Source organism: Labrus bergylta, chromosome 11 (genome assembly GCF_963930695.1).
Source record: "Labrus bergylta chromosome 11, fLabBer1.1, whole genome shotgun sequence".
Lineage (NCBI taxonomy): Eukaryota > Metazoa > Chordata > Actinopteri > Labriformes > Labridae > Labrus > Labrus bergylta.
The window spans coordinates 21101027-21111471 of record NC_089205.1 but is presented as its reverse complement, the minus strand read 5'-3'; the positions used below and the strand labels follow the sequence as shown (position 1 = coordinate 21111471).

The 10445-nt window shown below is 41.1% G+C and overlaps 1 protein-coding gene across 1 annotated transcript; it reads right to left on the bottom strand.

Annotated features, from left to right (window-relative positions):
• Positions 1-603: 603 nt before the first annotated feature.
• On the bottom strand, positions 604-10437 carry LOC109985737 (alpha-(1,3)-fucosyltransferase 4-like). Its single transcript, XM_065960726.1, has 2 exons — positions 10316-10437; positions 604-6558 (listed from the first exon to the last, which is right to left on the bottom strand). The coding sequence occupies exon 2, from the start codon at positions 3894-3896 to the stop codon at positions 2763-2765; it is 1134 nt and encodes a 377-aa protein (XP_065816798.1). The 5' UTR covers positions 3897-6558; positions 10316-10437; the 3' UTR covers positions 604-2762.
• Between the last annotated feature and the right edge of the window lie 8 nt (positions 10438-10445).

Genomic DNA, 10445 nt, shown 5'->3' with positions numbered 1-10445 from the left:
ACCATGAGCCACAGGTGGACCTCCCGTGGTCATGTTCGAGAGAGAAGGACAGAAAAGCACACAGCAGCCCTCGATGGACTGCTGTTACTTCTGGGTCAGAGACCTTGAAGGCATCATGAGTTGTCTCCTCAAGGTCACTTCCTGATAAAACACAGGTACACCTACAACTAACAACTGATCATATCTGCAGACATGATGCACATTGACTCATCTTAATATGATACTTCATGTGTCATTTCCAGGTGTTCTTTGCATTGCTTTTGCTAAAATGTGATATTTTAAAACTGAACACAGAGAGTGGAGACGGAGTTGCCCACTCCAATATGGTTGACTGTCTGACATGTTTTATGCAGCATTCTCTTCAATCCAAAACACATTTTTTCTTTTGGGAGACAATAAAAGCAACTCGAAACTTAAAGCCTTGACTGAAAATAAGATGAATAAACGATGACATTAACTTTAAAGAACAACACAAAAACCAACTAAAAACAAATATTAATTTTATATGAGGCTTCTGAGTCAATGCCAAGTTATAGTTGAAATACAGGAGAGAATAATAGATAGATAGATAGATAGATAGATAGATAGATAGATAGATAGATAGATAGATAGGTACTTTATTAATCCTTTGCTGGAAATGACATCGTCACAGCAGCAACTGCAATCACAGTCAAGACACCACACAGAATACAAAATATACAAAAACAAAAATAAACTAACAAATACCATTTAGACACATAAACAATAAGATCAGTTTTTTTAAAAACTAGACTAAAACTAACACAACACAACACATTTTAGCTTAGGATACTCTGAATGTTTATTTGACTTCCATTATGTTTGCACATACTTTCACATGACTTTCATAAACTCAAATAATCATTGCGCCAAAACAAATCTCATAAAGAATAAGCGAGGATGAGTTAAGAACAATCTTTATTAATCCCGTCGGATATTCTTGTGCCAGGTCGCTCCAACATTACAGGACTAAAAAAGTAACACAAAAGAGCATCAAACATAAGAGGAATATGACAAACATGGAGTGTACTGATGATACGGCATGATATTAAAGAAAAGTGATTCAAGTCTAAACACACATTTCCCAATTTCACAGCAAATGGTTCAAAATATACTCAAGTGTCCCTCAGGTTGCTCTTTTCCAGGTGACTGTCTCTGTTCTGGTTTTGATAGTGAAAGCCTTCAATCAAAGAACAGTTACAGGTTACCAGAGGAGGGAGTGCAGCTCCTTTGAGCAAGAGATGGAGCCAAACATTTTTCACCACACATTCTGTGCTTCATCCATTAACAATTCCTCAATCTGGTTTTGCTCAAACATACCTGCAATATTGGATTCTACTGTCCTCTACTTTTTGGCCTTGTAGGGCACTTGTAACAGAACCATAACAAGATAGGGTCATAACCAGCCTTAGTCAGCAATAATACAAATAGAATGGGCTGTTTTTAGATATTCATTTATACAATGCAATGTGGCTAGGAATATACCAATAACATTTTTCTCTTCATTTGCAACATATAATTCCTTTTAAAAATGCTAACTTCATACATCTTCCAATAATTTAATTCAAGTTTGTAAGTGCAGTAAAATATTATAGCATAATATCTTCTCAAAGTTCTTCAAGGTCAAGTGTCCAGCTCCTGTTCTGTCCAGACACTAGACGCTACGCTGCAGGACAGGTGTGCTGTGGCATATAGGGAAAAACTTTGATGAAGGACACGACTAACAAGTTTCAGGACGCGTTCATGACGTGTGTCTCTATTATAAGATACAAAGAATGCATGTTAGTTTTCTCACAGTAACTAGATATGCTAATAATTCCCTCAGGTACATGAGTGGGATTATGACAGGGATGATTGGTCTGCTTGTTCTGGCCGTCTGAAAGCATTATTTCTGAAAGACGTCCGTGTTTTCAACAGCTGTTCAGGCATCAGCTCATTATGAGGAGCAGCTTTTTATTTTATGCCTCGGTGCCTGCAGGAAATGTCTCATTTGACAGAGTAAAGTGTTAATTCTGTGTCAGGGCACTAACACAGAGGTGTAAATTTAAATGAGCCACATCACAGCTTCCGATCCCTGCATCAAGTGACTCCTTTTATTTCCAAATTCAGGCAGATGTTCAACTCATTATAGCTTTCTTTTTAAGCGTTTCTTTGCCTTAATGCCATAGCCAGTCAAAATTATGAAGGGCAGCAAAATGCTGATAACAAGCAGAATACATTCATGACCGAGCACTTCAAGTATCAAACATACCAGCTTTTTTTTATCTGTGCAAAATACAAATTTAACTGATGACCCATTTTCTAAACATTGTATCCATCCAACTTTTAAGCCCTGATTTCCATTTCTGTGATGTTTAGAGGTCAACCCATTACAGTGTTTTGTAAGAAAGATGGCTTTTAACTTCTTCTTTTTTGCCAGTTAGTTAGCACTATACAACTTGTATTTTGTAATGCTAAGGTTGAAAAGAGGGGTTTTCAGGGTGCCTACAAACAGAAGGAACAAGCTTAACAGAATCATAAACAGTCAAACAAGTTTTTCCCCCTATATATATATATTAGTGTGATTCAAGTTGTATAAAGTATGAAGTACAAATTGTCAGCTTAACAATCATGGTTGATGAAAAATATTATTTTTTTCTGAAAACTGTTTGTTGCTGTGATTTTATTATAATATATATTTTTTAAATAATTTGTCTCCCAGTCTGAACGCCACCTAAGTTCCAGTTTTTTTTTCCAGGCGTTTCTCACGAATAAAACCATCTTTTCAGGTCTCTGACTACATGTGTCCTGCCCCTGGTCCTCCTCACTGCCCTGCAGGCTGTGCAGTAATGCTCAGCCCAGAAGGAGATCTGATGTAGGCTGTAACCATCCCTCCAGTCCAGGTGCCGTCTCAGCCTGTTCGGATCTCGACTCAGTCTCAGCAGGTACTTAGCCAGTGCGCGCACTGTGGGGAAGTCACCCACGTGGATGAAGGCCTCGGGAGGCAGGAAGCGCTCATAGTTCTGCCTGGACGGACCAAGAACCACCGGGATGGCCCCGGCCAGGACCGCGTTCCACAGTTTTTCTGTGATGTAGTCAGTGTGCTGGGAGTTTTCCAGCGCCAGGTAGAACTGGTACTGTCTGAGCATGCGCACTACACTGCCCTTTCCGCTGTCCCCCGGTAACGCTCGGCCTGCTCGTCCGAACACATCCACCCTCATGTACCGACGGAGCTTGTGGTAAAAAGCCACGCGCGCTTGAGACTCCGACCAATTGCTGATGACCCAGGCAAGGAGGCGGGGCCGGAGAAGCTGAGAGCGCGCGGGCGCGTGGAGCGTTTGTGTCAAGTTGTTCTTGTCGAGTCTTCTGTTTATTGTAGGGACCACATTCCCGTAGGGAAGATATATATCCGAATTCGCCCTGTAGGTGAGCGTGAGATTGAAAACGCCATCAAAACGCCACAGTCTGGGCGTATGCGCAGGAGACTCGTAGTTCATCCAAATCCACTTTTGCGCACCTGGCCGCGGCTCCGTTGGCAGATGCACGGCGCCTGAAGCAACCTCCCGGTGGTGAATGATGACAGCGTCAGCCAAAGGGTACGCGCTCCTGTCATCTGTGATCGTGCACCCTCCAATCTGAAAGAGCGCGAGGCAGTCGGGAAGTTTGCTGTACCGACCGAACGGGTGCGCCCAGATCAGGAGCGTGACCGAGCGGGTCTCCTCGTAGTCAGACTGTTCTAGGATGTAAAGGACGAAGACTACTAGGAAGAACCAAAACCCGGCGGCAGCAACAAAAACGGAGGACAAGGTTCTTCTAGAAAAAGGATGACCACGTTTCCACCGCCTTCCTGCTCTGTGGGCTGGAACTGTAGAGCGACGTGGTGCTTCTCCAGCTTCCATCGATCCCCGTCACACTGCAGTTTTCCCTCAAAGTTCAAATTCCTTTTGTAGAATCTGTGTCCTCCATACGTTCTCTGCACCTTTATAGGGAAAGCAGAAAAAAATCTATCGGCACCTGTATTTATACTGGTCCTCAGACACACCTTGCATATAAACTATTTAATTTGCAACTAAAATAAGAAGGGTAATTAAGGACAGGACATTCTGCAGCAGTTACATTACTCCATGTGTTGTTGTCGCCTGCCCTATTGCCTACCTGGTCGTCACAGTTTTCTTAGGGTAGCCTAAAACACGTTTTTCATCAGTGTTGCATGCTCAAACATTTTTGACGTGGCAGTGTTGGTCTGGGTTTCTGAGTACTGAATGGGCCTTTTGTGAGGCCTGCTGACTCTTTTTGGTTGGGTAAAGACCTTGGCCCAGTGCGCGGTGTCCTCTTGATTTAATAATCAGGTCATTTAGAAAAGAACAAGACATTTTCTTTCATTAGGCTATAGGCTATCAGCCTGTTTGGGGAAAAACACAGTTTAGGATATCACGAAGGCCAGGGGTCAATTCAAAAGCATATCTGGAATATTGTCAATTCTGCAGCATACTTTTGAGTCCTATAGCCAATTACCTTTGATTAGATTAAACTGGAAACAATTCCTCACATCTCATGGGCAAATAAAGAAAACTTCAAGAAAAGTAAAAGGCCCCTCTAATCTTTCAATAAGCCACATGTAAGTATTTTACCACTAGGTGTCTCCCTCCACAAGCATAACCTCATGAAGGGCAGCCTGTGTAGTTTAGTTTCAGTGGGATTTATTTCTCAAAGCATGCATGTTTAATCTGCCCAATGAATAAACATTTCAGCATGAAATTAGGCAGGCAGCAGCGCAGGCTTTGAAAAGGTTTGTCTTCAATGTTTTATTTATCAGATATGACCCAGCATTGAAAAGCCCTCTAACCAGAAACCTTCATACATGACTCACAGTTTTAATTTGGTGACCTAACCTTAACAAATACAGGAATAGAAAAAAAACAACACACAAGCCCTCAGATGGCTTATAGAAGTGTATGATGTGTTTAAGGACCAGAAGGCCAGGTCGTCATTTTGTGTTATTCTGATCAGAATTTATGAAAAAATGATGAGGCGGCGGGGTTTGGAAATCCTGCGCTGCTGTGTGTGTTGTGTGTGTGTGTGTGTGTGTGTGTGTGTGTGTGTTGTGTGTGTGTGTGTGTGTGTGATCTCTGGTGGGCAGGAAAAACACGGAATGACTGGGACAACATTATTCCTCCCCACAGACACAGAGCATGTCATGAAGTCTGTATGTGAGCGGAAAAAAATGGCAGACACAGAGGAGTGGGAGGAGATGAAGCAAGAAGCATGTGTGTCTCCGCTGGGTCCTCCTCCTTCCTGTTCCATCCATTCACTTTTCTTCACCATGGAGCAAAAAAAAGAAAAACTCTCCTCTCTTTTCTCTTTGTGTGTTTGCGTGCGTGCATGTGTGTATGACTAGTTATCCCCATAAGAGGTTTTGTATTCTTTCTGCATTATTTATCCTCCCTTTCATCTGAACAGTTTCTATTTTCAGACGATCATTTAATGTCCTGCCCGGGGTTATCTAGTGTTGAGAAGAAGCACGGCAAACTCATAAGTTATGGATACGTGCTGAGGCCAAACATTATAAACACATGTATGTCTTCTTCTCAAGAATAGACGAGGTGGCTGAGGTCAGGACATGACACACTGGAATGAGCTTTGTTTATCTCTTTTTCGGTTGTTTATTTTACTCCCTTTTTTTTTTTTAAAGGCAGAAATGTTGCAAATGTTACTGGAAATGTGCTATAATTAAAGTTGCACTGATTGGTGATCTGGTGACATTTTGTTTGTTTGAAATTACAGCTGGGGTGACACACAAAGATTGACATTTATGCATGCTCGGTTTTTCCTCTTATGCTAGAAAACATTTTATTTTTTTATGTTCGTCTTGGGCATTAACTGAATCTTGGCTCTCCATGCAGGGATCAAGATTGCGTACATGTACATGAATGCAACACGGGCAGAAGGGCAAAAGAAGTTCTTCTCAGGTCGCTGTATATGGAAATTCTAAAATTAGTTTAGGTGAGGTTACTTTATTTGTACCTATAGATTTGGTTTACAGGTAGTGAATTTACCTCCTTTTACACAAACAATCAACAGCACAACACAAGACATGGAAAAAGAACTGACCACAGTGGCTAATGCTAAAAAGGGTAAACCTAAAAACAAGATTTAAAAAAATATAGCATTAGTACACACAAGGTAAACAAAATCAAGATGAAAAAGTACTATCTATAAACAGTCAGTATAGGCAGTAAATAAAAAAAGATAAACGCTAGTACGAATCAGGGATCAATGCTGCACTTCATAGTGTGAAAGCAGGTGGGAAACACTGAAAAAAACATTCAGCAAACTTATTTTCTTTAGTTTTGTACAAGGCCATGTTTACAGCTACTTCCCTGATTGTCAGAAGTAATATAACTGTGTATCTGTATGTGTTTCTGTGTGAATCATGCCAGAACAGAGAGAAGCATTCAGTTCTTGATGGGACCCCCAGGTCTTCACTCATCTTCCATATTGATTTTCTCTTGCTTTTCCTTTTTGCTCTCCCCGGGGACGGGACGTCTCAATCGGTCCCGGCTGGAGAAGGAGAGTGTGAGTGATGAAGAAACAGATAGAAGATGAGCGAAAGAGGAAGAAAGAAGAAGAAGAAAAAGAGATCATAAAGGGGGGGGGGGGGGGAGGGGGGAAGTGTAGGAAACGGCAGGAGGGAGGAGCCTGTTCACGGAGGCCCTCGCTGACCCCTGACCTTGATCATGACCTCAGAGGTTACCCTGGAGGTCAGAGGTTGTGTGAAAGTGCCACTGCGGCGATTCACTCCACTGCTGGGTGATGATGATCTTATGCAGCCTCCCCAGCCTGTCTGACATGATCAGTGTTGCTCTCTGCCTGCGGCTCCCAAGGGCCACACATCCATCTCTAACCCGGCCACACAAGGCCCCGCTAAAAGCACCTTGCAGGCAGAGTCAATGAGCAGGAGGAAAAAAGGGACAAAAACAGTGAAAAGTGGGGGAGCTAAAGGACAGAAAGGCTGTTTTATTTTCTAGCCTGTAGCTCCTACGGCGGTCTAAGATCGGGTTGTATAATGGCGTTGACACAAAGAATGTGTGTTTACTCCTCTATATTTAAACTTTAACCAAGTTCGCATGAACTGATGAGTCTGAATCTGTGGGCCTCAACATGTTCCTTCTGCCGTCCTTGTCAAGAACAATTTACGTTGTTTAATCCTCCTCTTTAATTTTCACATAGAGTGTAAGAAAAAAGACAAGAGAGGGGGAAAAAAAACCCTCTCAAGTCATTCATGCCAGACGTGCTCGAGCTTCAGTCACAGGAACATGATAATTTGTAGGTGGATTGATAACTCGGAGTCTTACTTGTACTGACTTCCACTGTGTACCCCCCACTGCTTCAAAGTAATCCAGAGCCTTTAGTGGAGCTGCAGTCAAATCCTCGAGGAGATACGGGTGTGCTTGAATTCAGAGAGTTTGAGAAGAGAGCGCCTGGCAGCTACAAAAATCAACCGATTTTTAATGTTCACTCTTACTTAGCGTTAAGATAATTTTGCAGAATAAAATTATCGCTCTACTGAACTGATTGCAGCATCAAAACATGGAGGGGATTATATACAAAAGAGAAGTCAGAGATGTCTGCATGTACCTACAGAAAAAGACAGGTTGAATTATCCGCCTGGAGATAAAATGCCGGTTTTATAAGTCTTTTGGTAGGAATGAGGATACAATCTGTTTCATGTTTTATTTTTTATTGTGTGACGATTAAACGGCAGCCCTTTTTGTCAGTAACTTCTGATGATTTCTTTTAAATGGATGATTAAAAAGAACTGTTTTGAGGAAGTTTTTTTTTTTTAGTTGGAAGGGTGTGGAGTACTTTATTTATAGAGCTTTGGAAAGACGACAAAGTCTTCTCTTTGCAGTGTAACGTGTGGAAAAAGATGGTCACGTCTGAAAAGTTTCTCACCACTACAACAGTATTTAAGGTGACGTCCTGATGATTGACAAGTAATTACATAACTACAGTAACGTACAGCTCTTACACATTCACAGTGGGTAAAACCTCAGCATGATAAATGATTGTTAATTATTTCATGCATTTTTGGAGGAAGGATGTAATCACTGTTGTGATGCGGACTACTTTTATATCAAAGGAAAAAATCAGCCGCCTTAATCACATCATGTTCCTGTCAGTGATGCGTCTTCTTTGTGCGATAGTAAGAGAAAACTATACAAACACGGCACAATGGACACACCGCAAAGCTACTAAGCCTGTACAGATTATCTCAGACCTGTATTTCTGGTTTGGCTTAATGATAGGTAGCATCACAAGTCGTGCAGGCCAAGGAAGCACTGATTAACATGGCGGAAAGGGGAAGAAATGAGAGGATTAAACACAGGATTTATGGGTTCATATGCCGCATTTTTCTTTTAAAAAGTATTCATTATGTATCTCTAAGTGCAGATCAGACGGTCATACTTTTAAAAAAGAAGATCATGATAGAAATATAACTAGTAATTGACACTGACGGTAACAAGAGTCATGGGGCTTGTGTGTCTTTCTTCTTTCAAAGCAGCTGTGATATTTGTTACAAACAGTGTGATCTAATACAAATTATTAAAAGCATGCGACTGCTTTTATTTTAGTGTGTGTTTTATGGCCATAAAAGAGGTATGAAATCAGGCAAATTAATTCAGGCTATAAATCAGTTAAGCACCAATCTCACAGTAGAAAGAGCCAGACACAAATAGAAAAATTAAATCAAGCAGTGACCTGAAAGTTGAGCTAATTTTAAGCACACAAAATGCCCACCTTTGTTACCACAAGAGTGCAGTAAAAGAGGTGTTATTATTTATGGCAAATTCTTGAGTGCAACTACCGTGCAACGGCTGTGAAGGAAATGAAAACTATCAGAGGGTAAATATGAAGTGAAATATTTTTGTTTAGGGCTGAGCTGACAGAAAGCTGTATGATCTGAGGATATATGGGGGAAAAAAATGTGTGAATGCCCTATTTCCCTCTGCACAAGTGAAATTATGGAACCCACAAAAAGCTCAAATGAGAACAATGTGTAGAAAAAGATGGGTTACTCTGATAAACACGTGCAGCTCGGCTTCGGGTTTGTGTGCAGAGCAATTGGAAGCAGAGGCGTGATGTGTTTAAGGTGCACAGGGCGGCACAGCTTGACACAGGAATTTAGGGCACTCCATACATACAGTGTAATTAGAAATTCTTTGCATATCCACAAGCTGAGAGGGGGAGGGGGGAGGGGGGGGGGGGGGGGTCAGAGGACATGGTCAGCAGGAGTGACGCCTCGGGAGCAGCCAGGGTTCATTGTGTAGCTCAAGGTCACTTCAACAGCAGATCTGTATGCATGTTGACACTGTTACCACTGGGCCGCCCTGCTGCAAGCTACGAGCTGTCTGATCAACTACACAACAATCTGATTTGATTAATTAATCAGCGTATTATCTGTTGAGCAAAATATACCATTAAATTAGACAGTCTTTAATTCTTATTTTAAACTTTAAAAAATCCTCACATTAAGGATTTTTTTGATTCGTAGGCTATACTGCCATATTTAAGTCCACTCCATCTTTTCCACATTCTGAAATTCAGCAGGTTCTGAGCAGGCCTCTTTGGTTGGATTTGCTGAATAAAACCACCCTTTTATTATAGAATGACATGAAATGTAAAAATCATGACATTTTAAATAATTGATGTTAATTTTCATTGCTTAGAATGTAATGTTTTATAAGCCTTTTTGTAGTCTTGTCACACTGGATTGTATTTTTCACAGCCTCAGTGGATTCAGTTGGGGTCTACATTTGCATTGGCCTTTGTTTATTCTGCTTAAGGCCTATTTAATACACATTTCTAATGCTGCAAGAAAAATGGCAATAACATTTAGTTAACCAAATGACAACCATGAAACACAAATCATGTCGTTCTTATGAAGTAAAATGTACTTCCTTTTCTAACGTAATATCGTTTTGAGACCAAAAGTAGAATTTCTGGAAATAACATTTTACAAAGGAGCATTAAGGTGAGCATATTACGATGTCAAAGTAGGTGCATGGGAAAAACCCTCATCATTCTTCCTACACAGAAGTGCCGACTTTCAAGAGCTGGCATGATGGGACTTTTTTTCTCTTTAGATATGGCTCCCAGGGAGCCTCCTGGCATTATTTTTGTATGATCTTTTCTCTGCATAAAACATAAACATCACACAAACTACAACATCAAAAACGGTCTCGTCTGGCTTTATCAATTTCGCGTGCTTTAACGTGAGAATAAATGTCATTTTAAAGCCAGTTCAGTTATTTACCTGTAATATCTGTATGTTGATGAAAAGCTATTTAAGCAATTATAATGGCGTTATTAAGGATACACTCCTCCAGACTGACTCCATTCCGTGCTCCAGTCGTCACCGTGATGTCAGCTCACGTGATCCGGTC

What these genes read in the sequence shown, in the direction of transcription:
- LOC109985737 (XM_065960726.1), bottom strand. Translation starts at nt 3,896, where the DNA reads ATGGAAGCTGGAGAAGCACCACGTCGCTCTACAGTTCCAGCCCACAGA.